This window comes from Rhododendron vialii, chromosome 4a, assembly GCF_030253575.1.
Source record: "Rhododendron vialii isolate Sample 1 chromosome 4a, ASM3025357v1".
Taxonomy (NCBI): Eukaryota; Viridiplantae; Streptophyta; class Magnoliopsida; order Ericales; family Ericaceae; genus Rhododendron; species Rhododendron vialii.
The window spans coordinates 15538587-15560035 of NC_080560.1; the positions used below are offsets into that span (position 1 = coordinate 15538587).

Here is a 21449-nt window from a genome sequence, read left to right on the forward strand (position 1 = left end):
GAAAAAAACAAAGAAAAATGGACCAATCAAATGGACACCTTCCACCCATTTGCCAATTTGCAGATTCCAAGTCATTTTGAGCCAACCAGTCGAGACTTGCCGGGACACATTGCGAGTTTGAAAAAAATAAATAAAATTGAGTGTTGTTGCGACACCACCACATGGTTACCGGACATCTTTCTCTACCACACATTTTTGTGGAACCCAATACAAAGTGTATAAACTCCGTAGAAATGTTTGATAAAAGAAAAAGGTGCTGGGCACCATAGTACCCTAAGACCACTGAAAAATTACTCGCATTTGATGTTTATTCAGGATGTGCACGGTCCGGATTGGTCCGATTATCTAGAAAATCAATAACCAGGCCATTCCTAACGGTTCTAAAAAATTGAGAGCCTAAACCTAACCAATATATGTGGAAACCTGACCACAACCAAACCGAAAATCCGGTCCAGTTTTGGTTCAGTCAGGTCAGCCGGTCAGGTACCACATTGGGTTACGATCACTAATTATCCAAGCTGAGGAAAATGTGAACATGAACATGAAGAGGAAAAGTTGCATGAAATTCAACTATAAGATAAATGATGGAAAGTAGGTTTAGATCTGAATATATTTTCGCCCATCAGTGAGGTTTTGCCTAACCACAACCAGTAGGCATAATCTATGGTCCCTAACCACAAGCAGTAGACATAATCTGTGGACTGTGGTCCAGTAAACCTTCATGTCTCTCCCTTGCAAGTCTCTTCGAAAGCAACTTTTTCCTGGAAAGAAGGTAATTTTGACTAAATGAGACCGATATGCGGACAACTGAAGTACAAATACACATTTGAATACAGAAATATAAAACCACAAGCAAATAAAATTTCGATACAGACCTAGCCAGATTGACACGGTGGTGGTATTTTTGCAACTACAATTCTCTGAACCATAATACGGCATGGGCGTGGTAGGGGTTCTTTTGCTTTCAAGTGATTCGACAGTACCACAAACGAAGACTCAGTATAGAACTTGAACCAAGGAAACCTAGTTCAATAGCTAACTGTTACGGTTTAGATGGACTAAAAACGATTTTAGAAGCAGAAATCACTGTGCTTCATGGACTCGCACATGGCTGTCGATTACCGACATGTTTTCCAAGTGTCAGAATTTACACAATTCTCATGTCAAGGACACAGGGATACTGCAAAACATTCAAAGGTCTTACTGTACTTCTCTTGTTTTGTAAGACGAAGTATGCTGACGAGGTGCCATAGACCAAAATGTTGGACATGTATCCCATAACCTTACCATGCGGAGTGTCCGACATGGGTTACTTTACACATTTTGAAGAGTCCATGTGACATAAGCACACGACAGAATTCTCAAATTGTATCAAACCCCTCGTGATCATCAAACTGAAAAACACAAACTAAGTAAATCTATAAGGTCTAGCCTTAATGTGAACCAACATTTTGAAACCTAGATTGCTATGTCTACCAATATGTGATATTACTTAGCCAACCATGCAAAAGGAATTTCCGAAGCAATTATTGTACCTCACTAGGGAGCCAACTTGCTATCAGCCTCCTTTAGTGACCGAACGAGATGGGTTATCCGATATTGGAGTTTTGCATTTTCTGCATGAAGCTTCTTAACCTCTTCTGAAGCCTGCCAGTCACCAGCTGCGAAAGTTAAACTCAACTTCAATATAGATAAGGAAGAAATCAATGAGTGTACCTTCTTTTTTTCCGAAACATGCTCAGCTTTTACAGCTTCTAGCTCTGACTGTAGTTCACTAATCATCTTCAATAGTTCCTCGTTTCCAGCATCTAAGCTCCCCCATCCCCCAAAGGCCAAAAAGGGAGAATGGAAAAAAGAGAGGTTTGAAATAAGAAAATGAGAAGAAGCTAGAATACATATGGTTGAAAACCTGGAACGAATAATTGTTTGGCTAAATTGCTCCAAAACCTACCTTTCTTAGGAGCAAGGGCTGCTTCAAGGCTTGCCAAGCGGTACTTCAGTAGGAAAAATATACTCGTTAGTAAAACTATGCTGATATTGAAAAGATGAAGACAGAAGCAGTCCAAGTTTTTCATAAATATAGAACAATGAAAGCACCTCAAAATATTTTAAAAAATGAAGATATGTCCATTAAGTCATGGAAAATATGTTTCAACATACCAAAAAGAACAAAGGAATAGAAGAGTACAATTTTTTGGAGCTATTGACATTCACAAATATAAGTTGAGACTCGAGATGGCTCGAACTTAGAAGCAATTTTTTCCTTGTGCTGACTGCAAATGGCAGAAGCTTTGATACCCTACAACCCAATGGCCCAACTAGTAAGTATACGCAGATTCCATGGCATATTCCAGGAAGAAGCTAAAACAGCAGAGTCACAAAAAAGAGGTTTTCCTTGTGACTAAATCTCAAGCACAAGTAGGGGATAAATTCAGCATGTGATACAATGTTTCATGTCCTACACAAGCAATTATGGAAGCACTATTCATTTGCGAACTTATTCATTGCGGAGAAGAGAAACATCTCATATAGTTCACCAAATTTCGGGCCAGTTAAAGACCTTGGGCATATCCTGAACCATGGACAAACCGGTTGAGGCTTTATCAATTTCAATCTTGAAGAAGCAGCATTTTTAGAATCTAGAGAAAGGTCAGAGATACAGGTGGAAGGAGACGGAAAAGGATTCATCTCAGGTTCAATAGATATTTGTGGTGGTGTGATGCCATACTATGTTGGACTTTTAAAATTGGACTACCAAATATCTAGAAACTAATGGGTCAGATTACAATTCAATGAAAAATACAAATGAACTCTTCCTTAGAGGTAAAATAGCCAACAATGTCCTAAAACAACGAGAATTGTGACATGATTTATTCATATCAGAAACTAGCTTACTTAGTTTTTCAAAGGATATAGAAAAATTGCATAGTGGCTCCAAGACAAACACCATATAGCTCCTTGACAGTGTCTACGAGTGCAGATCACCGCAGTTGGCAATATAGCTAGACAATGAAAATGCAAAATCTGCTCTTCACATCCCCTCACATTTCCCCAGGACAAATCCAAGGACCCATTTAAGTAATAAATCAAAGAAACAGTATTTTCTTTTGGAAACTGTCATAGATTCAAACATATTCAAAACCTTAAAAAAAATATTTAAGCTTTTTTGCAATAAAATTAAACAAGCGCCATGCAAGATTCCTAGTTCCCAAAAAATAACCCCATTTAACTACAGCCAATTATCAAGTTTGTGTAGAAGAGGAAAATGTAATTTACAGAAACCCACCCTCGCCCCCCCCCCCCCCCCCCCCCCCCCCCCCCCCCCCCCCGCAAAAAAAAAAAAAAAAAAAAAATCTACAAACGGATAAATGTTCCAGTTCCACATATTATACAATCAAATCAAAAACTGTCTTCACAATATTAGCTGAAATGATCTTACCTTTTAAGGATATGGCTAATTGATCAGGCACATATAACAAGGACGGACTGCAGAGTATCCATCTGTCATAGGACTATCAATGAGGCTGAGCTAGACTAAAGCCCATCCATTCAGCCCATCAAATTTTCAGGTCCAGGTTCAAACAAGACAAGCATACAATGGTTGGACACAGTGATCTAAAAAGCGCGCTTAAGTGCGAAGCAGAGCCAGGCGCGGGTATGGGGCTTAAATGTGCAGAAGCGAAGCGCAAAAAATGCACACTTTGGGACTAAGCCCAAGGCGCATGAAGTGCGCGCTTAACCATTAACTCTAAGAAAATTGTGTATTTAATCAGAGCTTTCCATTTTAAAGTCTATCTACCTCTAATTGAGATCAAACACAGCAGAGCAAAGCTTTTAATGGGACCAAAACTCCAGATAACAGCTTTTATAAAAAAGCCCTAATAATCTAATACGATCTTCTACTGGCGCTTCTTCCTCTCTTCGACTGCATTGGCCTTCCCTTCAACTGAATCGAGTCTTCCTCCACGACGCTTCCTACAATTAGATTGCAATTAGCCTACTATTACTTCATCATGTTTCTAATTTTTAAGCCAAACATTCAAACTTCAAAGATTAGTTTTTATGGACGCATAGTATGTTCTTTTTTTGCATATTGTCATTTGAATGTCATGATTATTGACCTTCTACCTTTTTGGACTTCAAAGTATGATACTTGGCTTATTCATACTCGTCAAGGCGCGCTTAGGTGCAAGGCACATCAAAGCGCAGGGTTAGCACCTTGACTGAGTCCAGACGAGGCGCCTTCAATGAAGCGCAGCCAAGGCGCATCTAGACGAGAAAGACACAAAGGCAAGAAAAGGCGCGCCTCTATCAATTTTAATCACAGCCATAGGATCAAAGCTAGGTTAACCATATTACTTTCACAGTAGTTTCACTCCTTCAGCCGTTGATTTAGTCTATCGTAAATCTCTCCTCTCTTGATCACCAGGAACGAAAAATAGCACATGTATCCTCTCCATCATCAATCGATCTTCTCTCCCCTCCCTCTGCTCTCCTCTCCTCTCATCTCTTCTCTCTCGATCATTAGTCGATCTTCTCTCTTCATGGATATAGTTGACATATATTATACTGTACATGAAAACGAAAAAGCTTATTTTTTTTAATATTTTCAGGAATAAATATTTGTGTATGTCTGTTTGTGTCTATATAATTATTCTGCATATGAAAATGAAAAAGCTGTTTTTTAAGGTTTTCATAAACTATACACTTTTTATGTTTTTTATGTGTATTGCGCTATATAGTATTGGTGTATGCTATTTTCCCTATTTTTTCCTCCTAGGTGCGCCTCGGTTCAAAAAGGCGCGCCTCGCCTTGTGCCTCCCGCCTAGTCCCCAATAGATCTTTGCACCTCGGTGCGCTTCTCGCCCTTAACAACTATGGCTTAATACATATGTTGCTTTCAATAGTACATGTCCTATATGATGATATCAAGTCATTGGGTCACTTGGTAAGGTCCATCTACTCTCTTTTTTCAATGTGTGCTTCACTTCGCTGAGGCGCACTTTGCTTCGCGCTTCGTTGCTTAAGCTCCGGGGGGCCCTTGGCGCTTCGATGCACCTTGGGCCTTTTAAAACACTGGGTTGGACTTGTGGACACAAATTTCAAGCCAAAGTTTGATTTGCGTGTAAGCTCAAGAGCTCAAGGTAAGTTAGGTAACCCAAACATCATGAGTAGACAAGCCCAGCCTATCTAGACTAGAGTAACCGTACGTCCATCATTTAAGCTATGCTTAGATCCTATGGAGCACGGGTACGGGTACGCGGTAGGTACGGGTACGGGTACGGGTACGGGAAACGGAAAAACCCCAAAAAAGTAGGGTACGGGTACGGCGGGGGTACGGCGAATAGATATATAATTTTTTTCTATTTTTTATTGCTTTAAATGAAATATAAACCCATTTTACCAACAAAATGTAAGATAGATAAAAGTTCGAAGTTCATACATCAAGTTCAACGTGCCTAGATCAAAGCTAGACGAGTTCCTTGTTCCTTACATACCAACAATACTTACAAACATTGACTCAGTGTAAACGTGTATGTGTATATAAAAGAGAGAGAACTTACGTCTTCTGTTCCGATTTGGAGCCCTAGACCGCTGCCTTTCTCAGTGACTCAGTAAACGTGTATGTGTATATAAAAGAAAAAAAAATTACACAATAAGCCCATATTTTATAATTATTTACAAAAAAATCCCTGAAATTTTGAAAAAAAAATCATTTTGGGCTAAAACGTACCCATGCCGTACCCTTGCCGTACCCAAAATTATCAAAAGTACCCGATCAAATTTTGCCGTACCCATGCCGTACCCGGTACGTTTTTGCCGTACCCGTACCCGGTACGGGTACGGCGACATTTCTGAAGTACCCGTGCTTCATAGCTTAGATCCTTGAACTAGTAGGCTTTCCTTATTCTCAGCCTCTCACACTCCTCACCAGTCACCAGTTTCAACTTCACAACTTAGCAAACCCGCCTATGTGTCATTCCACCTACCAACTTAAGTTGCTTCACATAAACTTAGGTTCCTTCGTTATACTGATAAACTCATAGCCACCTCTTAGCATGTCAATTTTTTTTATTCGAACTGCTCAGTAGATTATACTACTTCAAATGTGAAGCAAAAATAACAGCATTTTGACCCTATATTGATCCTCCCACTAATTTGTACTTGTTCTCGACCTCATACGTAATCTGAAGTACACATATGAATACATGTTTGTTCATCTTTATATTATTATTAGACACAGGCATAATTAAACAAACAAATAAAAATATAGACACCTCTCAATTGTAGAGAATAGTGATGAATAAATGCGTACATGTTTGTGCTCGTGCATAAACAGTAAAATATATGCTTATCTATTACCAGTGAATTAAGCTTTTACAAGAGAACCAACCCTACTCTTTGACGGAGGAAAAGGCAATGTACCTATTCCAACTGTCATCAAGTTAACACCTAGGGTAGGTTCATGCCAAGTCTGATTCAGCTAACTCTTACTCCAACTAGCATCCACAACCCAAACCACCATCGAACCGGCATGAACTCTATGTTTTCCCCTATTAGATTTCCAAGTAATAATACACCAAATTCATGCTTAACAATGTTAGAAACGTGGAGAAAAAATGGCTACCCTTATAAACTAAGTAAAAACCAAAACATCTCAGATCACAAAATCCTACACCCAAAAGTTCTTGGACATCAGGAAAAACAGGTTACATTAATTATTGCTTATACAAAAATGTTGCAATCGATATTCGCTTCTAAAGGCTCATTCCAAGACAATAGGCAGAAATGTAAACAACATATGTGTTCAGGCATCACATGTGGCTTAAAGAACAACTTGGCCAACATATTCCTCAGCAATCTGAGAAGACTGGGGAGTTAATTAAGATAAGTAGTGGCCTATGTAGCATAGACACAGATACAGACCCGGATACGGACACGGACACAGAACATGGGATTTCTTATAGATAGGGACACAGACACGACAAAAATAGATCAAGAAATTATATTTACTATTTTATACCAGTGAACATATAGTTAGGTGTAAGCTTGAAGCTTTAATATTTATAAACAAGCATCATATGTACATCGTAAAACACTTTTAATAAAAAAAAAATTTGAAGTAATTACACATTTACCCCCACAATTTAAAAAAAAAAAATACATATTTGACCCTTGCCGTGTCCCTCGAGTGTCTCCACCGTGTCCACCCTGTGTTCCCGCCGTGTCTCCCTAAAAAATTAACTAAAAATTTATTGGACATGCCATGTGGCGTATCCCCTACGTATTTTGCCGTGTCTTTGTGTCAGACATGGGGACACGCCAGCCTCTAGGAGTGTCAGTGCTACATAGGTAGTGGCAGTTGGGATTAGAGTGCACTATCATCTTAGACTGATGGTGCAAATGTTTTACCGGTCAAGGAATTTAGGTATAAAGCAGAGGATGCAATTCTTCTCCTATTTGTCTCGGATTTCCATTTTTGAAACCCACCATCGTGGTTATCTCTTTCTTTTTTTATAAGTACAAAAAATTTGGACCATTTCTCGATTGGTGTGTGTCACCCTTGCATAGGGGCCATGCTAATCGTTATCTGTATATCCTTCCAATTTTTTCCTCGTAATCTCTCTTTGGCACAATAAAATACTTTACCAAAACTTAATCAACCTCTCTCATCTCTAATCTGCATTTCAATTTCCAAGCTTATCACAATCAAACATTACGAGTGTAACAGAAAGAAAAGCAAGAAAATAAATCAAACCCAATCCATCTAAAATCCTCAGAAGCCTTATAAAATGTACCCCAGGAAAACCCAGGTATTGAAAATCTAAATACACGTACAGCATTCACGTATACGCATATGATGAATGGAGTGAGTTTGGTATTTGTATAACCTCTGCTTCGGAAGCTCTCTGGTAAAAGGGTTTTAAGACTTCATGAAGCTCGTTGGATGCCGCCATCCTCGCAAAGCCGTCGTCGCAGCGAAATCGCGAACTTGGTTATGGTAGACTCTGCGCCAGCTACTCGGGACGGGAGGGATTTCAAACCGTCGCTGTTTGTTAGACCGGTAGGGTTGGATTTGAAGTTACTAGAATACCCTTCACCTTCATCTCTAGTTTATCAGCTGCTGGTGTACTTTTTTTCCTCTACCGGGACCATGTGTACCGGAGCCGCTTTCGATCTCGTTATTGTTGAAGTTACTAAAATACCCTTCATCTAGATGTACAGCTGCCGGCATACTTTTTCCTTGTTATCGTTGAAGTGAGCATGTACACCAAGCAAGAGGTATACTTGCTCAACACTTTACTTTTTTCATTTTACCTATTCAAATCTCTCTTAACTCTACACCAATCCTCTCTATAATCATCTCTATCTAATAACATATATAAATAATGAGGGTATTTATTTAATAATATACAAAGAAGGAGAGAGAATGAAAGGGTGGTAAAGAGTAAAGAGAAAATAATTTTTTAGTGAATAGCTCTTGAACATTGCTCGGTACTTGTAGAGAGCATTTTCTGGAAAGGAAAAATAGCTATACCCTTCATCTGAAGTGTAACGGCTGCCAGTCCCCTTCCACTAAGGGATTCCTCAACTTGCTAAGTTAATAACCTATCATTTTGCGATCGAATTTTGACGATCTAAATCGTTCAATGTGTTCAGAATGTGATTTTAATGGTACTAGTGAGAAATCAGCTCAAAATATAACCGAAAAGTGCTTGATCCAAACAGTTTTTTGTTGAAGTTACTAAATTACCCTTCATCTAGAGTGTACAGTTGCCGACATACTTTTTCCTCGTTATCGTTGAAGTGAGCATGTACACTAAGTAAGAGGTATTTTACCTACTCAACGCTTTACTTTTTTCATTTTACTTACTCAAATCTCTTTCAACTCTACACCAATCATCTCTATTTAATAATATATAAAGAAGGAGAGTATTTATTTAATAATATATAAAGAAGGAGAGAGAATGAAAGGGTGGTAGGGAGGAGAGAGAGAAAATAACTTTTTAGTGAATAGCTCTTGAACATTGCTTGGTACTTGTAGAGAGCATTTTTTGTAAAGGGAAAATAGCTAGTACTAGTTTACCTAGGCTGATGCAAGATGGTTTTGGTGTCCAAATTAGGTAAAATAGCTATAAAGTAACATATTGCTAATCTTGTGTACATGCTCTTAATACCCTTCATCTAAAATGTAACGGCTGCCAGTCCCCTTCCACTAAGGGATCACTCAACTTGCTAAGTTAATGACCTCTCATTTTGCGATCGAATTTTGATGATCTGAATCGTTTAATATGTTCAGAATATGATTTTATGGCTATTGGCGAGAAATCAGCTCAAAATATGACCAGAAAGTGCTTGATCCAAACAGTTTTTCATAAAGCTTGACAGGACCTCTTCTTTGTAAAAAATGTTTGGATCAAGCAATTTCCGGTTATAATTTGAGCCAATTTCTCATGGGTACTCTTAAAAACATGTTTTAAATAAATTGAACGGTTTGGATCATCAAAATATGATCTAAAAGGCTCCAAACTATGAGGTCCTTAACTTAGGTCCTCATTTTAAGGTCCTTGTTAGAAAGCTCACTGCTTGTGTATAATAGAAATACTTGAAGTATAGGAGTAAATAAAATTCTAGCACTTTAATTGAACTATCTCAACATAGTTCTAATGATTAACAAAATATGGACTCTAATTTCTGGTTAATTATATTAAAATTTAAACCTTTTGTTATCAAATGCAGAAAGAACACTAGTATTTTTGTACGGGCCGAGAGTAGGTCGGTATTTTGGCCGGTACAGATCACCGAGCTACGCGGGTATTTTATAGATGCTACGGTATGAAATTGACAACACTGATTCCGATGAGCGGTTTAGTTCAATGGTGAGATTTTACTTTCTTTTTAATTAAAAATCAATGGAAAGAGAATTCGGGCTTTGGGATCAATGGAATTATTATTTTTTATGTTTGTCTCTACCATCAGAATAAGATATGCTTGATAGTCAATTCAAACCAACCACTAGCCTTTCAACGTATTGTAACTCGTTTTTACTGATTTGACAACTCTCTCTCCTTCCACCGATGTGTTGAGGTTTCTCTCCTACCACGAATTCCACCAACGATTTTACAATTCTCTCTACTTCCACTGATTTCTTGAGCTCTCTCCTTCCACCAAATGGTGTACTCATAGTTGGGCTCATTGCACAATTCCCCCGGGGTGACTTTCCAATGGCATTAATGCACCATTAAAAATGAAGTTGTTGAGGTTGGTTGCTCAATAGGAGTATTGGCACTCCACCAAAGCTCCATGCTGTAGCCTGATTGAAGGCCTCGTTTACCTCGAGGCAGCTATTTAGCATTGCTATGCCATCAAAAACAAACATTTTGGGCATCAAACTTGATATCCCTCTCTCACTCAGTTTGCTTCGTAACATTGTTTATGAGGATATAAGGTCCCTCCTGCCTTCAAATGTGCCTAAACAACTTCATTTTTCTTATCCCTTAATTTATCTTTAGTAGCCACTTTTTAAAAAACCGGTTCATATTTCCTTCTTTCAAAACTTTTTTAAAAACCAGTTTATCTTTAGTGGCCACTGTAGAACTTGTAGGATTAGTAGTATTGTTACTATTAGTACTGTCATATAGTATCAAATTTTAAACATACCATTTATGCACAAAGATCGGACCGTGTTGTTACATCTCCCCCACCAGCTAATTATAGGTGTTCACGACCACTTCAAATCCTGACTCCGACCCTCTTTCAAAACATTTGTCCTAAAAAATCAACTCCACAATCGACAGTAAAAACAAAATTATCATCCTTTGATTCCACCTCATCCCTAAAATTGAACACTAGGGTTCAATCTCACTCAAAGTTAAGAAATGAGCACTGAACCAAATTACTAGGAATAATGCAGCATAAGACAATCTAAAAGCATCAAAGCTGTTGATTAGTGTGCTCCAATGCTACATGCCTTGAATACCATTCTCGGATGTTTACATGAAAGGGTTGATTCTTATGTTCTCTTAAAGCTAAATAGATAAGAGAATTTTCATTCATTTGTAGAATTCAAAGGCCGCCTTGACAGCTAATGCTCAGTCACCGCATAGACATTTCAATCACAATCCGGACACAGATGTGTCCACAACCGTTCGATACACGTGAGCCCTTCACATAGGGTTTAGGACTTAGCGTGCATTAGACATATCGAACATATCTGTGTCTGCATCTATTCATATCGTATTCAAAAAATGTTAGCATTGTTTCACAGAAAATATGTCCGACTTTCTTCGGCTCTCATTCTATATTCACCCAATTAGAGAGGATACGCTAGCTCTTTTCAACATCTTTTATCTGAAACAACATACTTCTGATTGAAAAAAAACACAGAACGGGAATTTAATTATTAGTCCCATAACGAAAGCAAAATCCCCAAAAGCAAAAACCCATTATGTTGCCCAAAAGGAAAGAAATGAACGAGGTTAATTTAGGATGATGAAGCGCTCATATGAAGTGCTACCAAGGAAGCATAGACACCATCTTTAATATTAATAAGAGTGTCATGCCTTCCCTTCTCCACTATGACACCATTCTTCACCACCGCGATCACGTCGGCATTTCTGATTGTGGATAGTCTATGTGCTACCACCACTGTGGTCCGGTTCACCATCACTTGGTCTAGTGCATCTTGAACTACTCTCTCCGACTCTGCATCCAACGCACTCGTAGCCTCATCTAGTAGGAGTATTCTTGGACTTTTCACCATGGCACGCGCTATGGCAACCCGTTGCTTCTGCCCCCCAGACAATTGCACTCCTCGCTCCCCTACTATCGTGTTATACCCCTGTCATTTTTATCGAAAAAGTTAATAAATTTATGCGTGATTTGTTGCAACTAAATCACCATACCAATAAATTAGTATGACTATGATAGATGATGAAAGTGTTTCTCACCTGTTGTAATCCGCTAATGAAGTTGTGGGCATTTGCCAACTCTGATGCAGCTAGAATTTCTGCCTCTGTTGCATTTCCTTCCTTGCCATAGGCAATGTTAGCACGTATTGTTTCATTAAACAGGATGGGCTCTTGGCTAACCAAACCCATCTGCTGCCTCAACCACTTCAATTGCAGCTTCTGAATGTCAATGCCATCAAGCGTAATATGACCTGACTCAGGATCATAAAATCTTTGCAGTAGTGCTATCACAGTTGATTTTCCACTTCCACTTTCTCCAACTAGAGCTACCGTCTGAAAGCATAGGATATTGACAACGTAAATTTAAGGTGAAAGTGTTTGGTGACAAGTATATGTTCCATTCTAAAGAGGAATTAGTGTGAACAAAAAATAAAATAATAAAGAAATAATTCTACCTTGCAGCTGTGAATGTTCAAACTGAGGTCACGAAAGATTTGAACATCTGGCCTAGATGGGTACCTAAAGCTTATATTACGAAGCTCTATTTCTCCCTTGACACTCTCTAGAGTTATCCCTGACTCGTCGCTGGGGTCTATCTTTGACTTCCTGTCAAGAATGGCGAATATGGAAGCTGCAGCACCCTTAGCTTTAGTAGCATCGGGGGCAAAGCCACTTGATTGAGAAATTCCCATGGCTGCCATGGTTAGAGCAAAGAAAACCTGCGAGGGCACATCACAATTAGAATAGTTCAAGTGAAAAAAAAATGTTGTTTAGCCTTTAGATGCTCACACGAAAAACATCTGCAAAAGTTGTTTTCCCTGCCTCAACCAGCTTTGCTCCAGCATAGAAGCTAGTTGCATAGACCAAAAATAGCAAGGCAATAGATACCCCAAAGCCTATCCCACTGACTACTCCCTGCCTTTTGCCTGTCTTCATAGGTCCTTCACATTTCTTTTTGTATAGTTGCATGACTTTTTCTTCAGCACAGAAAGAAGCAACCGTTCTTATGCTTCCAACAGCATCATTTGCAACTTTGCTTGCTTCTTCATACATCATCTGCACCAATTTTAGTTGAAATCTTAATGAAATATAGGAAACAAGCAGCAACAAACTTTTGGTAGTCCTGAATGGTATATAACATATTATGGTGTTAACTGTTAACCTTCTGATTTTCGAGTCAGAAAAAACATGAAGAATTATATTGTTGGCTATGGAACGTATGCTAGTGGAGTTGTTATATAGGAGGAAGAAAATAAGCGGTAAAAAGCATACCTTTGCATCTGCACTGAACCCTTGCATGAACTTCAATTGAACATAACCACTCACTCCTATGAGAGGTATCAAAGCAAGGACAATAAATGCCAGCTGCCAACATGCTGTGAAAGCAATGACCAATCCAGCAATTGCTGAAGCAGAGTCTTGAACAAGCTGAGCAAGAGCATCTCCCACTAAAGCCCGAACAGATGCTGCATCCGCAGAGAGCCTAGCACCGATCGCTCCACTTGAGTTCTCGGGCTTATCAAACCAACTAATCTCCATCTGAATCACTTTCTCAAAACACATTGATCGGAGCCTTTTTATCAGCTTACAACCAGCCAAAGAAAATAAGTATGAACGTGCTGGATATGCTAATAATGATGCTACTCCAAGGACGACAAACATGAGGGCCCAAAAATTTGAATCTTTCTTTAGTTGATGGGGTGGTTTATAGAATGTCTTAATCACATCTGAAATAAGGAGACCAAAAATTGGAAGTATTGAGCCATTAATGACTGCAGCGATAGCTCCTGCTATGAGTATTGGAACCTCTGGCTTGTTAAGATGAGCAAGCCGACGCAGTGGGACATTTGGAGGCTCTTCAGAAACTTGAACGCTACTCTCTTCTGCATCTGGCAATGTAGTTTCAGGAACATTGAGTCCCGTAGGTAAACCAAATGATACTTTGAGGTGGCGGCTGCTATTTCCTGGCCCAGAGGATTCATGACTAATGGAACGAAGGAACGACATTCGTTGACTTGACTGTCTACCTATTTCCGATATAGAATCTGATTTGTGTTGGTCCACTGCAGCCTGTTCGGAATCTTTGCTCACTTCTTGCAATCGTATAAGTTGAGAATATGCGCCTTTAGGATCCTCAAGAAGTACTGAGTGCGAGCCTGATTGATAAACACATACAACGAAAAATAGAATCAATATTTACATTTTTATGCACTCATACATTAATGTTGTTTTTATTACTGATTAGCATGTGACTTTAGATACCTAGATAATGATACCTTTTTCAACTATCTTTCCTTGGTGAATCACTGCAATCATGTCGGCATTCCTTATTGTGCTCAGACGATGGGCAACAATGACAGTTGTTCTATTTACCATTATCCTGTCCAATGCCTCTTGTACAATCCTCTCTGATTCAGCATCCAGCGCACTTGTAGCTTCATCTAAGAGTAGAATACGTGGATCTTTTAGAATTGCCCTGGCTATGGCAACTCTCTGCTTCTGCCCGCCAGATAATTGGGTTCCATGCTCACCCACCATGGTGTCCAGTCCCTAAATCCAAAATTCAAAGTGTGATGAGATAAAACGAAGTATTTAATCGTGCTTGATTGTGAAATCTGTAGAAACTTTAAGTCCATCTCAAAACCAATTGACAATGCGTGGAGAGGTCCCAAATGTTATTAAGTGATCACCCATTCCGCTCTCAAGCAATGTGGGACTTTATATCTTAACATCCCCCTCACGTGCAGCCGCTTTTGAGGTCTGTCACGTGTGGCCACTTTTGGGTCCTATCATCGTGCAGCCTTTTTGCTGGTCTGTCATCGTGGGGTGTGGATTGTTAATTTTTAAAATGTGGAGTGGAACAGGCCCCGCTCTGATACCATGTAGAAACTTTATATCCATCTCAAAACCAATTGGCAATGAGTGGAGAGGTTCTAGATGTTATTAAGTGATCACCCATTCCACTTTCAAGCAACGTGAGATTCTATTTCCTTAACATCCCCCTCACGTGCAGCCGCGTTTGAGGTCTGTCACGTGTGGCCACTTTTGGATCCTATCATCGTGCAGCCGCGTTTGAGGTCTGTCATCGCGGGGTGTGGATTGTGAATTTTTATAAAATGTGGGGTGGAACGGGCCCTGCTTTGATACCATATAGAAACTTCATATCGTACATGTAGTTAACCCCAAAGGACAAAAGGTTAGAACCTGAGGTAGTTTATCAATGAATTTAGCAGCATTAGCTAGCTCAGCTGCTGCTTTAATTTCTTCTACGGTCGCCCCGTCCTTCCCATATGCAATATTGTCCTTGATGCTGCACGTAAACAATACAGGCTCTTGGCTAACTAGACCTATTTTCTCCCTAACCCACTTGAGCTGCAACTCTTTGAGATTAATACCATCTATGAAGACAACACCAGATTGTGGATCATAAAATCTTTGTATCAGACTGATAACTGTTGATTTTCCACTACCACTTTGTCCGACCATAGCTGCTGTCATGCCACTTGGAATGGAAAGCGAAAATCCACTGAGTATTTGCTCATCTGGTCTGGTTGGATAACTAAAATAAACATCCCTCAACTCTATATCACCACGAATATCATCCAATTTCTTGCCTTTTATGTCATATGCATCTATTTCGGGCTTCCTATTTATTGTCTCAAACATCTTGAATGCTGCAGCTTGACCTGCGGCAAATGCAGTCATGCACGGAGATGCTTGCCCAAGAGACCTGAAATAGCCATAGTACAACAAACCCCATAATTAAATTTGGAGAAAGAAATCAATTGTAGAGATGAATAACTTGTGATGCTTGTCAATTTAGGGGTCTAACAGAATTAACTTTTTTGATACGAGGAGATGGTTTTAGAAACAAATGGACAAAAAGATTCAGAAGTGATACTCACATGGAACCAATCAGCACAGCAACAATCACATTGAGCACGTCACCTCCGGTATATCCTCTGTCTAATATCATCTTTGCACCAAACCATATAGCTAAAGAGTAAATGCAGTTTGAGACAAACATAACTGCTCCGAAACCCAATCCAGCAGCTAAGCCTTCATGAATACCTGACTTGTAAGCATCCACAAGAGATTTGTTGTACTTAATTACGGCTTGCTTCTCCCCAGTAAATGATGCAACCTACATAGTAAACGAAAAGATGAACAAAAGTCAGTAGAAAGGTAAAGCAGTGAAAATAATTAAAAACATTTCAAGCTTTAACAAATTCAAAGTCATTGAATTGAGTTTTCGATCAATTACTAACCGTTCGAATTGAGCCAATAGTTTGTTCAACCACAATAGCTGCTTTAGCATAAGCATTTTGCCCACTGGATGCCATTTTGGATATGAAGATAGAAGTGGCTCCACCAGCTATTACAAGTAGAGGAATGGAGGATAACAAGACAAGTGTAAGGAGCCAACCCTTGATGAATGCTATCACAAAGCCTCCCAAGAATGTAGAGACTAGCTGTATAAATTTTCCTACCTGCATTGAAACACAATACATAGACATTTGATATAGGAAGAAACTATGGCTTTTATGTGTTTGTAAGGAATGGTGAAGTGGTTACCTTCTCACCCAGAGCATCTTGAATAAAAACAGTGTCACCTGACATCCGACCCACAACTTCTCCCGTATTCATTTCTTTGTCAAAGAAAGCTATTTCTTGTCTCATTATAGTTTTCAAATAAAGACTCCTTATTCTTGCAGCTTGTCGCTCTCCCGTAACCATCCAGCAAGAAACCTCTAATAAACCAAAAAGAAAAAAAGAGGAAAAGCCTCTTGTCATTCAAGACATCGATAACAATACCTAGAAAGTTTTTCTTTGCTCGACATTTACTTATTTTCCATTGTGTGTGTGTGTTTGTGTGTTGGTGTGTGCGTATGATGGATGCACTTACGGAGTAATGCTGCAACACCAGCCCCCAAAGCCAAATAGACGAAGTTCAATGATACCTTCAAATAAAATCAAGCAAATAATTAGTGATAATATTTTGTTTTTATACATTTCACAAGCAAAGATCGAGGATATTTCCAAAATATCAGTAATTAAGTACCATCAAAAAGTATTCAGCACAACAAAACTATGATTTTGACTACATATATTTCACAGTGATGCAAATGGAGGAATTTTTGAGTAAGAAAATGCCCATTCAGCGATTGCTTTACCTTAGATACTTCTTGAACCACCTCTTTGTTGTTCTGGGTTTGTCCAAAAGAATTAATTAGATCGCCGAAAAGTACAGTCATAAGAAGCATGGATATACCATTGCCAACAGCGCCGATTGTACCAACTGTCATCAAGACAACATCTACAGAGTCCGCGAATGATAACAACTTGTAAAATGGAACTGTTTTTGCGCTGTCCTCTTTCTTAGTCTTCTTCTGTTCCGTGTCAAGCTGGCCCCCATTTGTGGCGGAGCTTGTCCCCACTACCTCTCTACCAAGTTCAACTCTTTCCGATGCGTTGAACTCCTGCATATATCCATCACCATCCAACCCCTTCTCCTGCCCCATATTACCGACTTCAAGCTTGTTATCCTTCTCCTCTTCAAGGTTGATGTGTTACAAGATTTCCAAACTTAGACTAGCTGAAAATAGCTAAACCAGTGGGCCTCTATTAATAACAATAACAGCAGGTATGTTGGACAACGATAACAATACTAACGACAGCAAAATTCAGAAGCAACTTAGTATTTGGTTGCTTTGGATCTTGGATCCATAGCAGTCAATGTGGTGATTACACACAATATAATCTGTTTGAGCCACCAGCTTTGTATCTGGTGTGGGACTGTTTGAGACCCATTGTAGCCAAAATAACAGCATGCGAAAAACTAAAATAAAAAGAGAGACATGAACGTCCAAGATTTTATCAGTATTTTTGGAACAATGAATACTTACATCATACCTATCAAAACAAACAAATTTATAAAGATTTTTTTTCCAGTGGAGGAGAACGAAGTAGATTAACCTTATATAAGGAGGCTGATGATCACTTCTAAATTATTTCATTTTCTTCCATTGCATTGGGGAACATGGATGACCATTTAGTCTGATGCTCTCATCACATTCCCAAAAGGTCGTTCATTGGATGGCTGGTTTTTTATGGATGACTAGCTACTAGAGATAGGTTCGCAAAACGGGTGTCGGTACTGATACTAGCTGTGTCTTGTGTTCAGGTCCCCCTGAGACACATGACCATTTACTTTTTTGTGTAATTTTGTTGCAGCCATTTGGAACACTACATGCCAAAAAGGTAGTTTTGCTTGGTATACCCAAGAGAGATTGTCAGATATTCAGGTTTGGGTAGAATATGAATGCAAAGGGAAAGTTACTAATTTTTTTCTATTTTTCTTTTTAATTCTAAGATGAAAAAAGAAAAGGAGGGGGCGATTGGCAGTGGCAACCTCCCTTGGGCATGACAATAAGAATTCCAGACCCGCGGGGCAATGAGGGGAAAGGAACTCAAGGATCTTTAAACAAAGAGGGGAAAGGTGCAATGAGGTGGTTCAGGCATTCTCCAGGAGGTGAGAAATTGCCTCTCTTCTTGGAGAAACTACCAAATTTGTGATTCTTGGGTTTGCATAAAACTTTTCTAGGTAGAGTAAGATGTAGCCATGTAGTGCTGTCATCCTCTTGTAAATTTAAACATTAAGGAATACTACTTGTAGCGGGCCAAGCTCAATTGTTATTTCACCATGGACCACCTCTACTCCTCTATCACCGCCAGCCGCCGCAGTAGCAGTTAACCCACTCAATCTAGGCTCGGCCTGAGCCGAGGCATACCAGCCGTCGGCTCTGCTTTTTGCCTTGCGTCCAGCAACGGAGTGGATCTACGCCAAGCTCGGCCACCATTTGGGGGGCGACCCCGCGGACTATGTCGCCTAGCCCGAATCCCCTTTGGGCTCGGCTTCCCTTCAAGCTAGGCAACCGACAAGTTCTTCTGGGCTCGGCCACCTGCGCGGCCACGTGCCCACCCACGTGCAGAGACGGTTACGCCCTGGGATAATCATGAGCGCACATGAATTATGCCAGCTCACCCCCAAAAAGCGGTTACCAGATCTGTTCGGTGACGTCACGGTGACATCGCCTGGTCCGCGCAAGGCACGTGCCTGTGCTTGGAGAGCAAGTCAGGGAGCTCTATAAATTCCAAAGGATAACGCCTTTGGAAAGATACGCACTGATATACGCGAATACCCACTCAAAACCCTAGTCTCTTCCCTTTCTTCCTACACATACTTATCCTCTCGCTGGAGGGCCTTGCCGGGCAACCCCCGGTCAGGTCTTAGTCGTGCGCTCACTGTGCAGGCTGCGGGGAGAAACCTAGGAAGCCACTGAACTAGCGGAGGAAGGACTCAAGCCAGAAGAGACGGGCCACACACTACTCCCTCCTATTTTTAATTGTCGGAAGTTGCCGATAAAAAGAAAGAGTACGCAGAAGTCGCGGAAAATAAAGTGAAATAGACAAAAGAAAGAAAGTTTATTATTACTAGGGAGACATGGTAATAGTGAAGCTGTTTTCGTTAAATGATATTTTAGCTGATGTAAGTTAGGAGAATGACTTGCCAATAAATTCGTGAAAACATGGATTTCAGTCCCTTTTAACTTAGTGGAATCCCACCCTTAATATTAACTAGAGGTTGGGGCACACGCGATGCGTGTGCAAGTCGGATTTTTCCACCATTTTGTAAAAATGCTTCCTACTTTTTGTTTGATCAAATTTTCACAAATATTGCAAAAATCCGACTTGCACACGCATCGCGTGTGCCCCAGCCTCTAGTATAAATTAAAATTAGAGGACGGAGCACACGCAATGCATGTACAAATCGGATTATGACAAAAAAATGTGATAAAAATTGCCTTAAATTTGGACTTACACACGCTTCGCATGTGATACCTGAGTAGAAGACGAATTCACTTTCAATTCTAATCGCCAAACAAAAAAATAATTAAAAATAACACAATCACTGTTATTCTCTCTTCATTGTTATTCACGGATCAATAATCAAGTTATTTATTAGAATAGATAATCACGTCCTGCAAATCGACACTCAATGAGCAAATCCCACCATTAGTGAGGGTAAAAAAATCGAGTTGTGTTATATGTACCGACTGGGGGAGGGAAATCGTACCGACGGCTGCCGACGTGAAAATGGGTGCTCGGATCAAACACCCTACACACCTCAGATGCTGTTGATTTCCGCAAGGGGCCCCATTGGTATTTTTTAAAGAATTTTTGGACGGCTCGGATCGACCGTCCGATGGCCGGAAACGGCCCGCCGGCAGCCGTTGGTACGATTTCCCTCCGGTTCTTATATCATTTTCGAAAAAAATCAGCATCCACACCACAAAATAAAAAACCCAACGAAGCCCTAATAAATTACTTTGATAAATTACTCAAAGTTATTCTTTGACCACGCCATTTTACTCCTCCTCCAGTCCAGCCCCCCTTGTGAACACAAAAAGTGATGCTATGTACCAAACCACGTGATCATGCAGAGGCAATAGATATACATACAGATATGAGTTCTGAGAGGAGAAGAAAGGTATGTACCGTAAACCAGATTGAAGTTCAGTAGGAGTGGGTGGGTGTACGTTAACTGAAGATTGGGTAAGTATCTTTAGGCAGGCGTACGATTAGATCTGCAGTGTGGATATCTATGCATATACAAAAGAAACAAAAAGAACCCAGAAAAACGTAAACATGAAATCGATGGTTTCTTACCCTTCTTGCACTTCCTCACGGAATCCTCTCCTTTTTTCTCGGCCAAAATGTTGACACCGAAAGCTTCACACACACCCCACTTCACCATCTTCTTGCCTCAGTGGTAAAACAATGAGAGAAAGTGGGAGGGAAACTGACGTGGAGTGGGTAGTTATTGGGTTTGGTGGTTATTGGTGTTGGTTTTGTCTATTATGCCCTTATAATTAAGTCTTCAATGAATTCAATTGGATGTACAATTTTGGAAATGAAAAAGCATGACAAAAAAAGAAGACACCAAAGTGGTGCTCTCCCTTTATATATTAGAATAGATAGATGTTGAATTCTAACCGTGGAATGGTATCAGAAATATATTTTGGGATCGAGGAAACCTGGTGTGGAGGAAAACCTGGGGATTTTCCTTTATAAAGCTGCTGCTGCTGCTGTTCGTGTACCTCACAGCAAAGTGTACAATTGAATGGAACTCCTCTCCAAGTAGATTGGGTGGTGGTGGGTTGTATTTATAGGTACCAACATTTTGTTGAGGATACTATATGCAGTAGTTATGGACATGTACATGCGCTGGTATATAGTACTTACTCTTTTCTTCTTGTGGGTTTGAAAGACCTTTGAATTGAAAGTTCATCTTGGGAGGTTGCATCATGAGCTAACTATCTATGCCTCTGATTTTTTAGCTTCTAGAGGGTCAACCACGTGGACGTGGACTAAAATGCTCTTTTGTTTGGAGTACTATTGGAACAGAGAGATGTTCGGACACAGATTCAAATTATACAAATGTACGGAGAGCTGTAACATGTGTATGAACCAAGA

At 39.8% G+C, this 21449-nt stretch overlaps 2 protein-coding genes and 1 pseudogene across 2 annotated transcripts; all 3 read right to left on the reverse strand.

Annotated features, from left to right (window-relative positions):
• Nucleotides 1-555: 555 nt before the first annotated feature.
• On the reverse strand, nt 556-8091 carry LOC131321694 (uncharacterized). Its single transcript, XM_058352586.1, has 5 exons — nt 7893-8091; nt 1952-1994; nt 1717-1808; nt 1536-1647; nt 556-761 (listed from the first exon to the last, which is right to left on the reverse strand). The coding sequence occupies exons 1-4, from the start codon at nt 7956-7958 to the stop codon at nt 1540-1542; spliced, it is 309 nt and encodes a 102-aa protein (XP_058208569.1). The 5' UTR covers nt 7959-8091; the 3' UTR covers nt 556-761; nt 1536-1539.
• Nucleotides 7527-7640, reverse strand: LOC131325001 (U6 spliceosomal RNA; annotated as a pseudogene).
• A 3170-nt stretch (nt 8092-11261) lies between the features above and the next one.
• On the reverse strand, nt 11262-21111 carry LOC131321696 (ABC transporter B family member 21-like). The gene is made up of 14 exons (XM_058352588.1): nt 20917-21111; nt 17889-17915; nt 17087-17508; nt 16819-16873; nt 16488-16663; nt 16181-16402; nt 15818-16056; nt 15117-15642; nt 14189-14462; nt 13185-14068; nt 12702-12968; nt 12368-12631; nt 11952-12245; nt 11262-11842 (listed from the first exon to the last, which is right to left on the reverse strand). The coding sequence occupies exons 3-14, from the start codon at nt 17432-17434 to the stop codon at nt 11486-11488; spliced, it is 3906 nt and encodes a 1301-aa protein (XP_058208571.1). The 5' UTR covers nt 17435-17508; nt 17889-17915; nt 20917-21111; the 3' UTR covers nt 11262-11485.
• Between the last annotated feature and the right edge of the window lie 338 nt (nt 21112-21449).

Coding starts and splice junctions, on each gene's coding strand:
- LOC131321694 (XM_058352586.1), bottom strand. CDS start 7,958: ATGGCGGCATCCAACGAGCTTCATGAAGTCTTAAAACCCTTTTACCAG. Junction 1,995..7,892: donor AGAGAGCTTCCGAAGCAGAG/GTTATACAAATA, acceptor TTCCTACTGAAG/TACCGCTTGGCAAGCCTTGA. Junction 1,809..1,951: donor AGCCCTTGCTCCTAAGAAAG/GTAGGTTTTGGA, acceptor GGGGGAGCTTAG/ATGCTGGAAACGAGGAACTA.
- LOC131321696 (XM_058352588.1), bottom strand. CDS start 17,434: ATGGGGCAGGAGAAGGGGTTGGATGGTGATGGATATATGCAGGAGTTC. Junction 16,874..17,086: donor TGGTTCAAGAAGTATCTAAG/GTAAAGCAATCG, acceptor TTTTATTTGAAG/GTATCATTGAACTTCGTCTA. Junction 16,664..16,818: donor TGGTGTTGCAGCATTACTCC/GTAAGTGCATCC, acceptor TTGGTTTATTAG/AGGTTTCTTGCTGGATGGTT.